The 21407-nt window shown below is 41.8% G+C and overlaps 1 protein-coding gene across 7 annotated transcripts in view; it reads left to right on the top strand.

The window, feature by feature from the left end:
• Positions 1-13708, top strand: part of LOC110508387 (zinc finger protein 501-like) — a 109615-nt gene extending 95907 nt beyond the window's left edge. The window contains exons 1-3 of one of the 7 annotated variants that reach the window (XM_036949124.1): positions 8399-8571; positions 10293-10446; positions 11697-13708. In XM_036949124.1, coding sequence (XP_036805019.1) covers positions 8563-8571; positions 10293-10446; positions 11697-13153 — 1620 coding nt within the window. In that variant the 5' untranslated portion in view covers positions 8399-8562 and the 3' untranslated portion in view covers positions 13154-13708. The other 6 variants (XM_036949127.1, XM_036949129.1, XM_036949128.1 and 3 more) reach the window with 6 other exon arrangements.
• The last annotated feature ends 7699 nt before the right edge of the window (positions 13709-21407 follow it).

The raw sequence follows: 21407 nt of genomic DNA, 5'->3' as shown, positions 1-21407 counted from the left end.
ATACTATAGGGTCTACTGTAGGGTTTAATATAGTATACTATAGGGTTTAATATAGTATACTATAGAGTTTAATATAATATACTATAGGGTCTACTGTAGGGTTTAATATAGTATACTATAGGGTTTAATATAATATACTATAGGGTCTACTGTAGGGTTTAATATAGTATACTATAGGGTTTAATATAGTATACTATAGGGTCTACTGTAGGGTTTAATATAGTATACTATAGGGTTTAATATAATATACTATAGAGTCGACTATAGGGTTTGATATAATATATATAGTATATATAATAAAGGTCTTGGACAATTTCGTCATGGGTCGCAGGCTCATGGCTTGAGACTGAGCTGTGGCTAAAAGCTTTGCTTGGTATATCTGAAAGGGGACAAGATAAAATACCAAACTCGTCATTACACAGGTTTTGTTTTAGCTCTGTGTGTGTATTTTAGCGAGAGGAAACTGCTGCCCATAATGTTGTAAAGTGTCATGGGTCATGGCACAACAAACTGGGAAATAATTTCTGTAACTTCATTAATGCACAAGACTATACACCCACACTTTGGACCCTATTCAGACTTGAGAACTTAACATCGACTTAAGTCCCAAAATATTGCCAAATGTCCACGTTTTATTGACTTAACTCCATGTTACGTCAACATATCTCAAGTCTGAATCGGGCCCTTCATACACATCATGCAATTAACATTGTAATTGTTGTAGTTTTTAGTAAAATCAATATCATTTATCATGAGAGATTGAGTTAAATCATCCCTTTTAAAACAAAAGTATTTGCTGGACTTGATATCACTTAGTACGCTCCATGTATTAAATAACACAATATAATCAGCTTTATTTAATGAGCCCTAACAATAAATCTACACAGTGATTTAAACGTTTTCTCTTTCCGTCCTGAATGAGGTAAGTCACAGGTCCCAGTCTCCAGATTACTGTCGCCTGAATCCATTTCCCTGTCACACTTGTTCTTCCTCCTGGAAAACTCAAAGGTGTAGTCTACCATGGTCATGGTGTTTATTTTGTTTGGCATGTTTTTCTTCCACTGTTTTAGCTAAGTCAGGTCGGAGTAGGTTGAAGCGTGTTCAGATCTGGCGCTTCAGGAAGAGCTCAGCAGGGGTCCGACATGTGACTCTGTGGGGGGTCCTGCAGAACATTGGCTCAGCGATGCTTGAGAAAGACAGTAGATTGTCTGTTGTCCTCAAACGTTTTTTTTCAGAGCTCGCTTGAGTATCTGGACTGACCTTTCTGCTGCGCATTCGAGTCAGGATGGTAAGCAGGAACAAGGGTCTGTTTGATTCTGTTGTTTTGTAGGAATTGTTTGAAATCAGAAGAGACCAACTGGAGTCCATTATCAGAGACAATTTATTTGCACAATCCATAGACTGCAAACAGCCTTCGTAGGTTTTTGATGAAGTTCGTTGATGTCATGGAAGTTATGTGAAAAACTTCCAAACACTTTGAATGGCTGTCGATTATCACCTCGTAAATTAATGTTCTCACCTCACAAAGGAATGTCCTTACCTAACAAAGGAATGTCCTCACCTCACAAAGGAAGGTTCTCACCTCACAAAGGAAGGTTCTCACCTCACAAAGGAATGTTCTCACCTCACAACGAAATGTTCTTACTTACCTCACAACGGAACGTTCTCACCTCACAACGGAACGTTCTCACCTCACAACGGAATGTTCTCAACTCACAACGGAATGTTCTCACCTCACAACGGAATGTTCTTACCTCACAACGGAATGTTCTCACCTCACAACGGAATGTTCTCACCTCACAACGGAATGTTCTCACCTCACAACGGAATGTTCTCACCTCACAACGGAATGTTCTCACCTCACAACGGAATGTTCTCACCTCACAACGGAATGTTCTCACCTCACAACGGAACGTTCTCACCTCACAACGGAACGTTCTCACCTCACAACGGAATGTTCTCACCTCACAACGGAATGTTCTCACCTCACAACGGAATGTTCTCACCTCACAACGGAACGTTCTCACCTCACAACGGAATGTTCTCACCTCACAACGGAATGTTCTCACCTCACAAAGGAATGTTCTTACTTACCTCGCAAAGGAATCGTCTCACCTAGCAAAGGAATTTTCTCACTGCGTTGTCCTTAATGGCAGGTGATTCAGAGCATCATGGTAACACATTTCCGAGACCAGAGAAACAGCGTCCTCTGTGTCTAATTGCATGTCCAAATCCTTTCCAGCCAATGTCACATTCATTGTAACGCCCTTTTTCCCATTGGAAGTTGTGTAAACTGTATACACTTCAAACATCTTTAAATCTTATTCCCCCTCAGCAGACTGAAAATATTCGGCATGGGTCCTCTGAACCTCAAAATGTTCTATAGCTGCACCATCGGCCTCCGACCTCAAGGCCCTACAGAGGGTAGTGCGTACAGTCCAGTACATCACTGGGTCCAAGCTTCCTGCCATCCAGGACCTCTATACCAGGCGGTGTCAGAGGAAGGCCCTAAACATGGTCAAAGACTCCAGCTACCCTAGTCTTAGACTGTTTTCTCTGCTACCGCACGGCAAGCGGTACCGGAGCGCCAAGTCTAGGTCCAAAAGGCTTTTTAACAGCTTCTACCCCCAAGCCATAAGACTCCTGAACAGCTAATCAAATGGCTACCCAGACTATTGACCCCCTTTACGCTGCTGCTACTCTGTTTATTATCTATGCATAGTCACTTTACCTCTACCTACATGTACATATTACCTCGACTAACCAGTGCCCCCGCACATTGATTCTCTGTACCGGTACCCCCTGTATATACCCTCACTAATGCTATTTTACTGCTACTCCTTCATTATTTTTATTTTTTTCCTTAATTAACATTTATTTTTCTTACAACTTCACTGTTTATATTATAAGCTAATAGAAAGGGTAACAACCAATCAGGTAAGCGATAATTGTATCTAGGCAGATTACCATGCTCAAATATTTTTTTTTTAACCTTTATTTAACTAGGCAAGTCAAAACCTGGACGATGCTGGGCCAATTGTGTGCCACTCTATGGGACTCAGCCGGATGTGATGCAGCCTGGATTCAAACCAGGGACGACAGTGACGACTCTTGCACTGAGATGCTGTACCTGAGACCGCTACTCCACTCAGGACCAATCTATTACACCATCCATCCATCCATCCATCCACCCATCCATCCATCCATCCATCCATCCATCCACCCATCCATCCATCCATCCATCCATCCATCCATCCATCCATCCATCCATCCATCCATCCATCCATCAGACTAGAACAGACCTACACAGAGTCTGTGTCTGAAATGGCATCCTATTACCTATATACTGTCAGGTGACATTTCAGATGTAGCCATCCTCTCTAACAGTTAGAAGCCAAACAAACGTCAGGGACTCCAAATGTCATTAAGTCACTATTGTGGATTGTCGATGCAATGACGTCTCACAAATCATCATCGCCATGGTGATATTCCATGACATTTATTTGGATGGTTGAAGTGTTGTCGAGGAGTGGGCATAACACTACACTCTTTGGAAAAAAGGTGCTATCTAGAACCTTAAAGAGTTCTTTAGCTGTCTCCATAGGAGAACCCTTTTGAGTTTCAGGTAGAACCTCTTTGGTTCCAGCTAGAACTCTTTAGGGTTCCATGTAGAACTCTTTCTACAGACCAGGTGCTACCCGTCACATTAGGAAACTGTTGCATTGACACTTATGAGTATGGTGGGCTGAATTTTCTGGACATTCCTACCTTAAATAATACTTTTAAGATCAGTTTGATAAAACACTGACTAAGAAGACCCACTTCTATGTGGAACTGCATTCCTCGAAAATAAAAGAGAGCGGCACACTCTTGGAGCTCAGATGCAAAAATTTTAATACCAACGTTTCGACAGCCAAGCTGTCTTCATCAGGGTATAATCACAAACACTGCGGGATGACTCGTTTATATAGTGTCAAAAGACACAGGTGTCTGTAATCATGGCCAGGAGTGGCCTAATATCATTGGTTAATAATCAAATATTAAAATGTCATACAAAGAACAGCATACAAACAAATGGATAGCATACGACCATAGATTAATTTGACTATACAAGTTTACACACAATTACAATGGCAAAGTCACAATAATCACAAGAATGGCTTCAGATCAAAGTCTACGTTGAGACCGAAGGGCGCAAGGGTCTTTAAATTAAAGATCCAGGCAGCCTCTCGTTTTAACAATAAATTATCAAGGTCACCCCCTCTCCTAGGGAGGGTGACATGTTCGATGCCAATATAACGCAGAGACGAAATCGAGTGGCCTGCCTCCAAGAAGTGGGCCGCAACTGGATAAGTAAAGTTTTTACACCTAATGGTGCTACGATGCTCTGAGATACGTACTTTTAATTCGCGCTTTGTTTTACCTACATCATTTTTACCACAAGGACAAGTTATAAGATAAATAACTGCCTTAGTGGAGCACGTAATAACACCTTTTATTGGGATCGATTTCCCTGTTTGTGGGTGTTTGAAGGATCCACATTTATAAGTGCCATTGCATTGCGCACAGCCATTACATTTGTAATTTCCATCCATTAGGGGTGCAAATAGACGTTGTTCAGGAATATCTTGGGGTGGTAAATCAGAGTTTACCAATTGGTCTCTGAGATTTCTGCCCCGCGAGAATACGACCAAGGGAAGGTCCGAAAACACATTACCGAGACTATCATCGGATTTTAGAATGTGCCAATGTTTGTGAACAATTCCCTTAATTTGTTCAGAGCACTTTGAATAGCGGGTAGTTAGAACGCAATAATGCGTCTTTTTGCGAGACTGACCTTGAAAAAGGTCATGTCTCGTTTTGTTTCGAATTTTCTCAATGGCAATATTAATCTGATCATTCTTGTAGCCCCTCTCCTTGAACTTTCTTTCCGTCTCAGCCATATTTCTGTCGAAATCGGACTGTATTTTGCGAATTCTTTTGATTCGACAGAATTGGCTGTTAGGGCAAACTATTTTTTAAGGGAAGTGGGTGACAACTATCAGCCCTCGACAAACTGTTACGATCAGTAGGTTTCCTGTAAAGATCAGTGTATAGAACATTATCTTCACACAAGATCAGAAGATCAAGAAAACTGATTAGACGTGTGTCAGATTGCATAGTAAATCTCAGATGCTCAGAACAGGAGTTAAGAAAAGCATGGAAGGCCTGGAGCTGTTTTGCATCACCCCTCCATAGAACAAAAATATCATCAATATACCGTTTCCAAATAATGATGTGAGGCAAGAAAACATTTTTGAGAGGATTGAAAATAGACTTTTTCTCCATGCAACCCACATACAAATTAGCATAGTTAGGAGCCATGGGGGATCCCATAGCAGTCCCTTTAGTCTGAATAAAGAAATAATTTAGAAACATGAAAAAGTTATGCGTGAGTACGTTAGGGTCACGTTGCAGAAGAAAATGTTCCATAGCTTCAATACCGCCCTCGTGTGGAATATTAGTGTATAATGACTCAACATCAAAAGTAACTAACAAGGTCTTCTCAGGGAGCGGATCAAGAGATTCAATGATAGAGATCATACTGCTGGTGTCCTTTACAAAGGAGGGGAGCTGTTCTGCGAGTGGTCTAATAAAAAAGTAAACAAAAGTAGATAGAGGGGCCGTTACTGCATCAATGCCCGCTACAATAGGGCGCCCTGGAGGTTGTGTAACATTCTTGTGTAATTTCGGCAAAGTATAGAAAGTGGCAATTTTAGGGTGTTGAATAGCCAAAAAAGCATGTTATTTTTTGGTTATCTGACCAGAACTTAAATACCCATCTAGGACAGACAAGATAGTATTCTGAAATTGGGAAGTGGGGTCACTTCTGAGTTTCTTGTAAAAGGTGTTGTCAAGCAGCTGTCTATGACACTCATGTACATAAGCTGTCCTATCCATGAGTACAACCGACCCACCCTTATCAGCAGGACGAATAAGTACTGACGTATCAGATTGTAAATCAAGCAAAACTTGTTTTTCATTCTTGGGTAAATTATGGAAAGATTTGGACCCCTGTTTATTCTTAAGGAGAAGTCCAACATCATTTTCCACAAGTCTGCAATATGTCTCGATAGAGTGATTGCGATTGGCTGGAGGTATAAAATAACTCTTGCTTCTAGGGAGTCGGAGTATGTGCAGGAGAGCAACCTACTGGTTCAATAGAAGTGTCAGAATTAGGGGAGCTAAAGTATTCCCTTAAACGGATGTTTCTGAAAAACTTAAACATGTCTACCTTAACATCAAAATCGTTGCACTGAGTTGTAGGCACAAAAGATAACCCTTTATTAAGCAAAGAGACATGGGCAGGGCTCAATATCTTGCTTGATAAATTAAAGACACTCAGTCCCGTGGGTTCTGGGACCGTGTGAACGGTCTCCTCTGCCTCTGATATTCGTTTCTTCTTACCCCGTCGGGTGCGACATCTCGTCGATGCGCGTGCCTGCGGCCTCCTCCGCCCTTCCGTCCGTCCAGTCTCTCGTTGAATAAAAAATTCCGCTGGAAGCCGATGAGGCGCTGGTTGTAGAGCGTTGATCAGACAAGGGTGGATAGAAGTTAGCGGCGTCCCTCCTGCGTCTGTCATGGAGAGGGGGAGCAGGACCTCTTTTGTCAGGGTTTCTCCAGAAGTAGACTTTACAATCGGCCTTGTCTTTTTTGTCTTTTTGAATTTCTTGATTTTAAGTTCCTTTATTTCTGTAGACAACTTGTCCTGGAGCGCTTGGTTAGTTTTCATCAATTCATTGAATATGCCATCATCATTAACAGCTGTTTGTAGAGCTGTGCGTTTGTCTTTAATCGTGTAATCCATTTCAATAAAATCCCTTTTTAACTGGTCAACAATTAATGTCATTAAATCAATAGAGCATTTATTCAGGATGGCACACCAGCGTTCACAGTAATCATCTGTGCGCTGTCCCAATGATGGTTATTTTTGCCACCTGAGTCCCCGTGGAATAATGCCTCGACGCACATAATCACTAAGAGTGACTATATGTAGATGCGTTCTCGTCTGGCGCTTAGATAAATGTAACAGTTCTTTCGAGAGGTCAGAATTACCTCCCGGCATGTCAAAAAGGGACTCCGAAATAATGATATTATCACGCTCCCTTTGGCTATATTCAAAGTAATCTTGTATGGGTCTATGACCAGTGTCAGGAAAATAATTATCATTCGGCATCGTTTAAGAGCTTTTTTATCGGTAGGGTGCTGTTTACTGGGTAACAGAACGATCTAGAAGAAAAATAAACGCACACCTATTAAGACGATGTGCTGGCTAGCGGAGTAGAAACTGCATTCCTCATCATGCCTTTTCTACTTTGGTGGCCTTAACTTCATGTTTGTTTGCTATTGACAAAGTTCCAGTGAAACTCTGCTTTTCATCAACAGGTTTTCTAGTCATGGTCCTTCATTTAGAAGCATAATTTCTCCCCACACATATATTATATCTGGAATAATCAGCACATATTGAATAACAATAAATCTTTGTTTTTAAAATATTGGTTCAGAAATAATATCCTATTGGTGAGACAACCTGTAAATGCAGAGTATTTTACTTCATGCTACCTGCCGCCCCATTATTCAGGAGCATGTTAAGACCCTCAGAACTCATTCTTATCACTTTACAAGATTCCTGTAAGGCCTAAAGAGTTTACAATTATTTTAGTCTCCATTCCCTCAAGTGTTGCTTTATTTTTTATTTACTTATTTAACTAGGCAAGTCAGTTTAGAACAAATTCTTATTTTCAATGACAGCGGGTTAAAAACGGCTTTGTTCAGGGGCAGAACAACAGACTTCTTCTACCTTGTCAGGTCGGGGACTCAATCTCGCAACCTTCCGGTTACTAGTCCAATGCTTTAACCACTAGGCTACCTGCCGCCCCATTATTCAGGAACATGTTAAGACCCTCAGAACCTACCTTCGATTACCCCTGTTGACTCAATAGTAGTAAAGATTTGTTTTTGTTTGTTTTAGTCCATTCAACAACAGAGTGATACTTGCCTTGTATCAACAGGATTTTGTATCTGTCTATACACCTTATGTAATTCCTTATTGGAATCGTTTTATTGATAATATCTGTTGTCTCATACATACGTACTTTCTAACACAATTAAGGAAGGTTATTATAAAATAATTCATTAATATTACCCTGCCAACCACTAAATGAAGATTTAAAAATCGATACATTCAAATTGTACCTTTTGCAACAGTTTTGCATCTTTTTTTGAATGGTATTAATGTAAAGAATTTTGGCAAGACATCAGTAGATTTATAATGGAAAATCTGCATTTAGATTTGACACTATTATGGAGAGACGTATTACATTCATTCTTTACCGACGATAGAAATCATTTGGATTGACATTTTTATTATTCATTCACTCGCCGTACAGTAGGTGGCAGCAATACGGCAATAGGTGTAGTCTGCCATAAAACCTTAAAGAAGAACAAGACAACAGGAAATTGTTGACGAGAACAGCTTGGGTCGAACAGTTCATATCATACAAAGGAACAGTAGCTTCCACAATGGATCGGGTAAGTCTGGTTTTAACATTATATTCCCGCCGTGTTGTATAAAATGTCTAGGCCTAGTTTTCATCATATTTGAACCTCCACATTGCTGTGTTCTGTTTGGAGCGGCAGGTAGACTAGTGGTTAGAGCGTTGGGTCAGTAACCGAATCACCGAGCTGACAAGGTAAACATCTGTCGTTCTGTTCCTGAACAAGGCAGTTGACCCACTGTTGATGGTCAGTCATTGGAAATAAGAATGTGTTCTCAACTGACTTGCCTAGTTATTATATGTTTTTTTAAATAGCCTACAACTATATCATTTGTATTTATTATGGATACTCTTCCTGGGGTCCAGCAAAATTAAGACAATTCATACAATCATGTTTAGGAATCTGTGACTATGACCTAATTCTCTCCTTCCGCCCAGTGTGCACATGTTCACATGCCTTCACTGATTTCTTACACATGAGCCATTATTTGACCAGATATTCAAGTGGCCGTTCTAACAAAGAAAATAAATGGCTGCAGTTCCAAACACGTTGTTTTTCCCTCGTGGTATCCCCGTCGAAACCGGATGCAGTTTGATTGCCATTTTAAGGGAGGTCTAATTCCCTTAAATTGGCCCGCGATTTTGCTTGAAGGAGCGAGTGAACAACTTTGGTCGCTTGCGGGGATGATATGACCCACAATTCAATGCAAACTGTAGTCACATGTCAAACTCTGGTGGCCGCGAAGTGTCAAATTTAATCAACAACCTGCACTTTCAGCATCTCAGGAATATGAATCGAGCTGTCTAAAAAAATCTATTGATTTTAGCTTTGGAAAATTGGCTCAGTTTCGTAGTGATGAGTGCAATTCAGAAATGTATTGGAATAAATGACCAAACTATGGGTAACTGTAGCTAGCTACCGGACAGGAGTGCTAGCTAGACACGTTAGCGTACTAGGTTCATTAATCGCTTTAGGTTGATTGTTTTTAAGTTAAACTTCAAGATTTCCACCAAGGACGTTGCCTCTCCCATATTCACTCTCCCTCGCTTGGGCAATGGACATTTTTAAGGTACACTCGGATGTAAAACGTCATTCAAGGGCTGAGGGTTTAGAGCCGAGGGCTGTTGAATTTGAAATGTAGCTGGAAGGCAATCAGGAAGATGCAAGATCAGATGGGACCATTATAGACAATGAGAGGGCAGATATGCGTGTTTCCACTAGTTACACAGCCACAGAGTCAAACGCCTATAACGTATTTTTATTCATTTAGGGTTATGCATAAAGTTAATGTTTGCTAGGTTAGGGTTAAAATCACGTTTAAAAAGACCAGTTGTATAACTAACTGGGCGTGGGTTGTGGTAACTAGTGATGACCAGGCACTACTTCCATACAAAGTGTTTTTTTTTCTCAAAGTTGCCTGGATGTGACGTGGCCTACTTTTACCAATACACTCCTAACAACCTACTCGTTGCGAAAATGTATATATGATCAAATAAGCCAGATTTTGGGCACAGTTATCCCTCTGGTTTCTCCTCTTCCGTGCTGTTCGATAGGAAATGACTGGTATAAGAAATACGGTGGAAACTAGCCCATGCCTCCACCAATCCAACGCTCTTATATTTGTGGGTTGCAGTGAACGATTTAACATTTCAGGTAAAAGGAGATATTTGAGGGATGCACCCAAATCAGAGGTTTAGACTGAATTAATATAATATTTGGTTTAATGATCAACTGTAATACGTCTTGTCGAACAGCAAAAGACTAGCCTGTCCCCCTCCACCCTCCAGGAGTCCCCAGGTCAACCGCCTCTCCGTACTTTACTGCTGGTTCTGGTCGACTGCAGGAAAACACCGGGGCAGAGTGGAACTGAGAGACTAGAAGAGGAACATGGAGATATGATTTCATTAAGTAAGAACCATGTGGATTAGATTACGGTCTGCTTCTGTAACAATGAATTGGTTCATTATGTACTGATGAAAATATCTGGTCGTTACACTTCTCAAAATTAGGTGGAACTTGCTCCCCCAAACGTTTGATTTCACCTCCATTTTAACGTTCTTTCATGAAGAGCACATGTTCAACTTCATAAAAACATGTTTTCCCAAGAGGTTATATGAAAATACATACTGTAGTAAGTGCCAATGTGCTAAATAAAGTAACAGGGACAACTGAAAACAACAAAACCACTAGTTTACATAGGTAGAATAGTCCTTTTAAATCAGCCACAAATCACACAAAAATATATTCTACCATATCAATTTATGGGTATAATGGTTCACTTGCTCAGTTTTCTACAACAAACACCAGATAACTGATAAAAATACTAGAACCAGCTTACCTGCCTTTGCTCTATAATTTGACAATTTGATGTTCGATGTTTCTTTTGCCCAAAAATGTAAGGAACAGTTTCACCATATTACAACATGGGTTGACCTTAAAATGAGGGACAGATGTAAATGAATCACTAATTAAATGAAATAATGTTCAGAAATGACTGTCAAAGTAACCAAATAACTAGGGCTTTACATGCACACTCATAATTTGCCATTAAACACCTTTCACTGCTGACCTTAATTGGTGTAAGGTCATAACCGAAGTAAGGATACACCTTTAAAAACACCTGGTTTTCTGAGAATTCTTTAGAATGATTAGGACATGTAAACACTTTAATCAGAGTTATAGAGGTGTATTTAATCTGTGTATGTGCTAACACAAGCAGCGCCAGCTAACTTATTTTGACCGAGTGCAGTGAATGTTTATTTTGATTGTCAGTTTTTTTAGATGTGTCCATGTAAACAGGATTATTAGGGAAATTGTTCATTCAAAGCATGTCAACGTTTAAATCAAACTCTTATACTAATTGACTTCACAATAATCGTATTATTCTGGACTTGTAACTTTACTCAACGATGGTAAAACTTGGAGTAATTATTGTATTAGTTGGGTTAAAATCTTTCTAGAAGTTACACAGGGTTGATGTGACACAGGGTTGATGTGACACAGGGTTGATGGAGGAACTTGTTAAAATATAATACTGATGTACAATTTCTGCTGGAAAATATGAAAGGGACCCAAAAGGCCTTAATTTCATGGAAGGACACATCTGTTTATGGACCCATATTTGCAAAACCTAACTATTCAATGCCTTTGTTTCACAGGGGACATCCCTAATCGTTGCTCTCTTAGAGGGAGGGGCTTATCATCTGGGGAGCCTCAACAACATCATGATGCTGACAAGAAAAAGAATAGTCTCTCCAGATCAGAACACCTCAAACACCAGCATAGAGGTATAGGGAAGAAACCTCACCACTGCTCTGTCTGTGGGAAGAGTTTTGCAAAACAAGACTTGACTATTCATGAGCAAATTCACACCGGAGAGAAACCGTTCCACTGCTCTCGGTGCGGGAAGAGTTTCACTGCATCTAAAACTTTAAAATCTCATCAGAGAATTCATACAGGGGAGAGGCCTTCCCCCTACTTTGATTGTGAGAAATGCTTCAAACAATCAGCATCCCAGACTACACAAAAACACACAGGACAGCCTTATAGCTGTGATCAGTGTGGGAATAGATTCAATCAATCAGGAGGCCTGACTAGACACCAACGCATACACACAGGAGACAAGCCTTATAGCTGTGATCAGTGTGGGAAGAGCTTCAATCATTCAGGTACCCTGAGCAAACACCAACGTATACACACAGGAGAGATGCCTTATAGCTGTGATCAGTGTGGGAAGAGCTTCAATCACTCAGGAAACCTGACTAAACACCAACGCATACACACAGGAGAGAAGCCTTATAGCTGTAATCAGTGTGGGAAGAGCTTCAATCAGTCAGTAGAGCTGACTAGACACCAACGCATACACACAGGAGAGAAGCCTTATAGCTGTGATCAGTGTGGGAAGAGCTTCAATGAATCAGGAAACCTGACTAAACACCAACGCATACACACAGGAGAGAAGCCTTATAGCTGTGATCAGTGTGGGAAGAGCTTCAATGAATCAGGAAATCTGACTAAACACCAACGCATACACACAGGAGAGAAGCCTTATAGCTGTGATCAGTGTGGAAAGAGCTTCAGTCGATCAGGAGACCTGACTGAACACCAACGCATACACACAGGAGAGAAGCCTTATAGCTGTGATCAGTGTGGGAAGAGCTTCAGTCGAACTGGAGACCTGACTACACATCAACGCATACACACAGGAGAGAAGCCTTATAGCTGTGATCAGTGTGGGAAAAGCTTCATTCAATCAGGACACCTGACTGAACACCAACGCATACACACAGGAGAGAAGCCTTATAGCTGTGATCAGTGTGGGAAGAGCTTCAATGAATCAGGAAACCTGACTAAACACCAACGCATACACACAGGAGAGAAGCCTTATAGCTGTGATCAGTGTGGAAAGAGTTTTGCTCTAGATTTCACCCTGACTACACACCAACGCATACACACAGGAGAGAAGCCTTATTCCTGTCTATGTGGAAAGAGCTTTGCTCATTCAGGGTCACTGAAAAAACACCAGGATGCACAAATATGTTCTTTTTTTATCTCCCTCCTCTCCGGCACCAGTTTCAGATCTCTAAATGAAGTTTCAATAGAAAACATATTGTAAAGAGTCATCTATCTCCCATTCGCTAACAGTTTACTAAGTCTGATTACCAAGGTAACCTGTGTAGCATGATATGCAGCTCTGGATCCATATGTATCAAGCGTCTTGGAGTTCGGTATCTTATTTCATTAACTCCTATTGTCCGTAGAATAATGTTTCAACAATTGTAGGTTCATATTAATGTGTGAGGGAAATGTTGTTGTCTGAAGAAAGAGCCTTGAATTGTACATCTTGTCTCATACAATTATTGGTTCCTGTTGATGCTGGGTAGAAATGTGAGGGGGAAACGGTCATGACCCCTCAGACCTTTTGGCAGAATATGTTCAATAAGTTAAGATAGGAGACGGTGCCAGTCACATGCAGGAACCAAACGTCAATGATGAATAAATTTATGATTAATGTAAATCATGCAAATATAACTTGTCTGTGTAAACAGTATATAAGAGAACTAACGGGACTGCCCCGAAAGAGCTCCAGACCGATGTGTACTCTGGTGTTTTAAGTTTGTTGAAACCTCTCCAGCTTCCTGATAATAAATCATTATTCATTTAAGTTTTACTTTGAGTCCCTGGTGTTAATTTCCACGACACGTATTCAATACATTAAATCCATTGTCTTACATGAAGGAGATGTCGCACTGCATGAGGCAAATGGTGGTCACACCAGATACTGACTACCTTTTTAAAAAGTGTCTGTGACCAACAGAGTCATATCTGTATTCCCAGTCATGGATTAGGGCCTAATTAATTCATAACAATTGACAGATATTTTTGTACGAACTGTAACTCAGTAAAATCTTAGAAATGGTTCTTTATATTTTTGTTGATAATAATAATTGAAGAATCTAAATGAATGGGCCTCCTACTGTTTTAGGTGTTCTGGGTCAGAACTCTTTCAAGAGAAATATAATGAGGTGCCTAAATTCCTGAGCTCGGTCCAGAGTATGCAGGTTGTGCTGAGTACCTTGGGACTAAAGAGAAAGACTGCACCCTGAGAATCACAGACCTGAAAGTGATTCAGCTGAGTACATGTTCAGATTTAAAACACAGAATGGGGGTACAGCTTCCCTGGAACAACTCTGACTGACACAGGTAATATATATAATATCCAATTCTAATAATTCATTAGAATCATTCAGAGCTGCAGGTGAAGATGTCTTCCTCCACAGAGGAATAGAAGAGAACACTGACCTGTAGCACCACCTGTCTTCTGACTGACAACCCCACCTACATCTGGTACAAGAACGGACAACATCTCCATGACCCTACTTCCCAACAATACTCCTGTAATACTCTAGTGGTCTGGTGTTGTGAAGTACCATCAGCGTTATAGTCATGAGAATAAAACAGGTTCAAAACAATCGACAGAGAAACACGTTACTTACAGTGCTACACATGTTATGAGAAGTTATTTTTCCTGCTTAATTAGACTGTCAGGTGTAGTTATTCACCAGTTATAAAGTGTGTTTGTTGTCTTGATGTTTCTATGGCTGAAGGGAGGGAGACGTAACAACTGGCTTGAGAAAAGCAGGAATAGATACACAGGCCTGTGGTTTACACACATCTCTCAGCAACTGTGTAACAAACTGCTTCAGAGGGATTTTTAACATTTATTGAACCTTTATTTAACTAGGAAAGTCAATGACGGGCTTCCAAAAGGCCTCTTGCGGGGACTGGGGCTGGGATTTATATATATATATATATATCACACTCCAACCATCCAACCACTACAACACACATCACGACAAGAGAGACAACACTACATAAAGAGAGACCTAAGACAACAACATAGCAAGGCAGCAACACAAGACAACACAGCATGGTAGCAACACAACATGACAACAACATGGTAGCAACACAACATGGTACAAACATTATTGGGCACAGACAAAAGCACAAAGGGCAAGAAGGTAGAGACAACAACACATCTTGTGATGCTTCTCCATGGTTGTTATTCACACTGAACGCAGCAACTATGGCAACAAAGTGTTGACAAACTGTCTGTGTGAGCTAATAGGTCTGTGCCTAATTTAATATCCTTTTGATGTGTGATTGTGTTGCAGTGATACTGGGGCAGGATGGTTGGAGTGTGACTTACACCCCTCAGAGTATTTGTGCCTTGAAGAGGTCAACAGTGGATCTGTCCTGCTCTTACACATATCCCAGAGGTCATACAGTCACAGAGACATCATGGTTCTATAGATGGTCTGGTGTGAAACCTCAGAATGATTATCGTGTGGAGTACTATGGGGACATAGTGAGTAGCTGCACCCTGAGAATCACAGACCTGAGAGAGAGAGACTCAGCTGAGGACTGGTTCACATTCAAGACTCAGATCATTCAAGGTCATGTCTTTCAAAGTGTGACAAGTGACAGATATTCTGGCAGTCCTGGAGTCAGGCTGTCTGTCACAGGTACACTATTTTGTCATGCTTATCAGTTACATTAAAGCCTTTGGAAATCTGTTTTAATTTGACATATACATATACATATACATATACAGTACATTAGGAATGATAGTCTGTATGTAATATGAATGTCTTGTGTCATTTGATTACAATGGTTGTTGGATAAATTGAAAAGGTTATAATGTTTATTTCTAATCCCAGGCCTGAAGGCAAATGTTCCAACTATAGTGACAGAGGGACAGACTGACACTGACCTGTAGCACCACCTGTACTCTGACTGACAACCCCACCTACATCTGGTACAAGAACGGACGTCTCACCAACCCAAATACCAAAATATCTACCTAGACCCAGTCAGCAGTGAGGATACAGACAGATACTCCTGTGCCGTAAACGGCCATGAGGATCTCCCCTCTGCTGAAGAGACTCACTGTCACATGTAAGTACTATACATATATATAATCTCACTGTAATTTAATTCTAGTATTATACTTTGGTTACACTGTATGTTCATGTGTATGTCATTCCCAACACTAGATGGCCCAAGGAGAGTGTGTGGGAGATAATTAGATGTCACTAATTACATTTGCCATTTCTGAGAAGAGATCAGGCCAATAATTACATTTGGCTAATGCAGAAATGATGTCACCTAGTGCATTTGCTGTTTCTGAGCAAAACTCTTGCCAATTAATTACATTAGCTAATGTACAGGACTACATTAGCAAAGACCCATAACTTCATTTGTTACATCTGGACATACTAATGTTTGGTGAACATGGAGAGACCAATATTCATATATTTTCATGCTGATTTCATGCTGATTCCACATAAATGTTTTAATAAATACTGTTTAAAAGAAAGACTATTTGAGTATGTAGAGGAGACCAGGATATGTTGTTGGCCTGGGTCCCAATACTCAGTGTTGTAGTCCTGGTCCTGAGAATAGAGACCAGGATATGTTGTTGGCCTGGGTCCCAATACTCAGTGTTATAGTCCTGAGAATAGAGACCAGGATATGTTGTTGGCCTGGGTCCCAATACTCAGTGTTATAGTCCTGAGAATAGAGACCAGGATATGTTGTTGGCAAGGGTCCCAATACTCAGTGTTATAGTCGTGAGAATAGAGACCAGGATATGTTGTTCGCCTGGGTCCCAATACTCAGTGTTGTAGTCCTGGTCCTGAGAATAGAGACCAGGATATGTTGTTGGCCTGGGCCCCAATACTCAGTGTTATAGTCCTGGTCCTGAGAATAGAGAGACCAGGATATGTTGTTGTCCTGGGCCCCAATACTCAGTGTTATAGTCCTGGTCCTGAGAATAGAGACCAGGATATGTTGTTGGCCTGGGCCCCAATACTCAGTGTTATAGTCCTGGTTCTGAGAATAGAGACCAGGATATGTTGTTGGCCTGGGTCCCAATACTCAGTGTTATAGTCCTGGTCCTGAGAATAGAGAGACCAGGATATGTTGTTGTCCTGGGCCCCAATACTCAGTGTTATAGTCCTGGTCCTGAGAATAGAGACCAGGATATGTTGTTGGCCTGGGCCCCAATACTCAGTGTTATAGTCCTGGTTCTGAGAATAGAGACCAGGATATGTTGTTGGCCTGGGTCCCAATACTCAGTGTTATAGTCCTGGTCCTGAGAATAGAGACCAGGATATGTTGTTGTCCTGGGCCCCAATACTCAGTGTTATAGTCCTGGTTCTGAGAATAGAGACCAGGATATGTTGTTGGCCTGGGCCCCAATACTCAGTGTTATAGTCCTGGTCCTGAGAATAGAGACCAGGATATGTTGTTGTCCTGGGCCCCAATACTCAGTGTTATAGTCCTGGTCCTGAGAATAAAACAGGTTTAAAACAACAACAGAGAAACACGTGTCTTACAGTGCTACACATCTGTTATAATAAGTGTTTTTTCAATTGAAGTATCAGTATTAGTTATTTACCAGTTATAAAGTATGTTTTAGTTGTTCATCTTCATGTTTCTAAGACTGCAGGGTGGGAGATGCAACAACGGCCTCGAGAACAGCAGGAAGTGTGTTGGTCTTTCTCTGTTCTGTGACAGGTTTGGCCCCATTCATAATATTTCAGTAACCATTTTTCTCCTATGCTTTGCAATTCAATCTATAGACATTTTTTAATAAAGGAAAGTTGTTTCTCAATGTTTTTCTGGCATGCATTGTTCATATTTAGGAGCTGTTCTTCACAGATGCACTAGTGGTTTCCATAACTCTCTGAGCAACTGTGAAACTAACTGAGTCAGAGGGATCAGAGGGATGCTTGTCTGCGGTTGCTATTCACACTCAACTCTGCAACTATGGTAAACAAGTGTGGACAAACTCTACTGTCAGTATGAGCCAACAGGTTTGTGCTTAATTTAATGTCCTTATTTTGAGCGATTGTGTTTCGGTGGTACTGGGTCAGGATGGCTGGAGTGTGACTACTCAGAGTATCTTTACCGTGAAGGGGTCAACAGTGGATCTATCCTGCACTTACACATATCCCAGAGGTCATACAGTCATAAAAGCATCATGGTCCTATAGATGGTCTGGTGTGAAACCTGAGAATGGTGCTATTTCATTTCAAGATGCTCTATATAATAACATGTATTCATATCCTCCACCTTGTTGTTGAACCTTTAGGGAAACAGACCTCAGTTATGTGAAGTGTAGAAGTGTTCAGCTGTAGGAATCACAGATTCTCATACTCCATCTCTCTGGATTCATGTGATTCAGGTGAGAATCTAAGACTTTCACTTCACGTTATCATTTTGATTTAATAACTTGATTCTTTATTCATTCACGTATAAAACAGAAAGAAGGCCTCCAAATCCAACTCTGACATAAGAGACACAGCAGACGGCCGACAGGTGAGTTAAGATCACAAAGTATTTTATTAATTAAAGCTCCAGCAGCACTACACCCTGGTTACACCTCCACACCTGGTGACATTAATATACTACATCACTACACCCTGGTTACACCTCCACACCTGGTGACATCACTACACCCTGGTTACACCTCCACACCTGGTGACATTAATATACTACATCACTACACCCTGGTTACACCTCCACACCTGGTGACATCACTACACCCTGGTTACACCTCCACACCTGGTGACATTAATATACTACATCACTACACCCTGGTTACACCTCCACACCTGGTGACATTAACTTACTACATCACTACACCCTGGTTACACCTCCACACCTGGTGACATTAACTTACTACATCACTACACCCTGGTTACACCTCCACACCTGGTGACATCACTACACCCTGGTTACACCTCCACACCTGGTGACATCACTACACTCTGGTTACACCTCCACACCTGGTGACATTAATATACTACATCACTACACCCTGGTTACACCTCCACACCTGGTGACATCACTACACCCTGGTTACACCGCCACACCTGGTGACATCACTACACCCTGGTTACACCTCCACACCTGGTGACATCACTACACCCTGGTTACACCTCCACACCTGGTGACATCACTACACCCTGGTTACACCTCCACACCTGGTGACATCACTACACCCTGGTTACACCTCCACACCTGGTGACATTAATATACTACATCACTACACCCTGGTTACACCTCCACACCTGGTGACATCACTACACCCTGGTTACACCTCCACACCTGGTGACATTAATATACTACATCACTACACCCTGGTTACACTTCCACACCTGGTGACATCACTACACCCTGGTTACACCTCCACACCTGGTGACATTAATATACTACATCACTACACCCTGGTTACACCTCCACACCTGGTGACATTAATTTACTACATCACTACACCCTGGTTACACCTCCACACCTGGTGACATTAATTTACTACATCACTACACCCTGGTTACACCTCCACACCTGGTGACATCACTACACCCTGGTTACACCTCCACACCTGGTGACATTAATTTACTACATCACTACACCCTGGTTACACCTCCACACCTGGTGACATTAATATACTACATCACTACACCCTGGTTACACCTCCACACCTGGTGACATTAATATACTACATCACTACACCCTGGTTACACCTCCACACCTGGTGACATTAATATACTACATCACTACACCCTGGTTACACCTCCACACCTGGTGACATCACTACACCCTGGTTACACCTCCACACCTGGTGACATTAATTTACTACATCACTACACCCTGGTTACACCTCCACACCTGGTGAAATCACTACACCCTGATTACACCTCCACACCTGGTGACATCACTACACCCTGGTTACACCTCCACACCTGGTGACATCACTACACCCTGGTTACACCTCCACACCTGGTGACATCACTACACCCTGATTACACCTCCACACCTGGTGACATTAACTTACTACATCACTACACCCTGGTTACACCTCCACACCTGGTGACATCACTACACCCTGGTTACACCTCCACACCTGGTGACATCACTACACCCTGATTACACCTCCACACCTGGTGACATTAACTTACTACATCACTACACCCTGGTTACACCTCCACACCTGGTGACATTAATTTACTACATCACTACACCCTGGTTACACCTCCACACCTGGTGACATCACTACACCCTGGTTACACCTCCACACCTGGTGACATCACTACACCCTGGTTACACCTCCACACCTGGTGACATTCATATACTACATCACTACACCCTGGTTACACCTCCACACCTGGTGACATCACTACACCCTGGTTACACCTCCACACCTGGTGACATTCATATACTACATCACTACACCCTGGTTACACCTCCACACCTGGTGACATCACTACACCCTGGTTACACCTCCACACCTGGTGACATCACTACACTCTGGTTACACCTCCACACCTGGTGACATCACTACACCCTGATTACACCTCCACACCTGGTGACATTAACTTACTACATCACTACACCCTGGTTACACCTCCACACCTGGTGACATTAATTTACTACATCACTACACCCTGGTTACACCTCCACACCTGGTGACATCACTACACCCTGGTTACACCTCCACACCTGGTGACATCACTACACCCTGGTTACACCTCCACACCTGGTGACATTCATATACTACATCACTACACCCTGGTTACACCTCCACACCTGGTGACATCACTACACCCTGGTTACACCTCCACACCTGGTGACATTCATATACTACATCACTACACCCTGGTTACACCTCCACACCTGGTGACATCACTACACCCTGGTTACACCTCCACACCTGGTGACATCACTACACCCTGGTTACACCTCCACACCTGGTGACATTCATATACTACATCACTACACCCTGGTTACACCTCCACACCTGGTGACATCACTACACCCTGGTTACACCTCCACACCTGGTGACATTCATATACTACATCACTACACCCTAGTTACACCTCCACACCTGGTGACATCACTACACCCTGGTTACACCTCCACACCTGGTGACATTAATATACTACATCACTACACCCTGGTTACACCTCCACACCTGGTGACATTAATTTACTACATCACTACACCCTGGTTACACCTCCACACCTGGTGACATCACTACACCCTGGTTACACCTCCACACCTGGTGACATTAATTTACTACATCACTACACCCTGGTTACACTTCCACACCTGGTGACATTAATATACTACATCACTACACCCTGGTTACACCTCCACACCTGGTGACATTAATTTACTACATCACTACACCCTGGTTACACCTCCACACCTGGTGACATTAATATACTACATCACTACACCCTGGTTACACCTCCACACCTGGTGACATTAATTTACTACATCACTACACCCTGGTTACA

The sequence above is a fragment of the Oncorhynchus mykiss genome, chromosome 17 (assembly GCF_013265735.2).
Source record: "Oncorhynchus mykiss isolate Arlee chromosome 17, USDA_OmykA_1.1, whole genome shotgun sequence".
NCBI lineage: Eukaryota > Metazoa > Chordata > Actinopteri > Salmoniformes > Salmonidae > Oncorhynchus > Oncorhynchus mykiss.
This window is presented reverse-complemented; position numbering and strand designations above follow the sequence as displayed.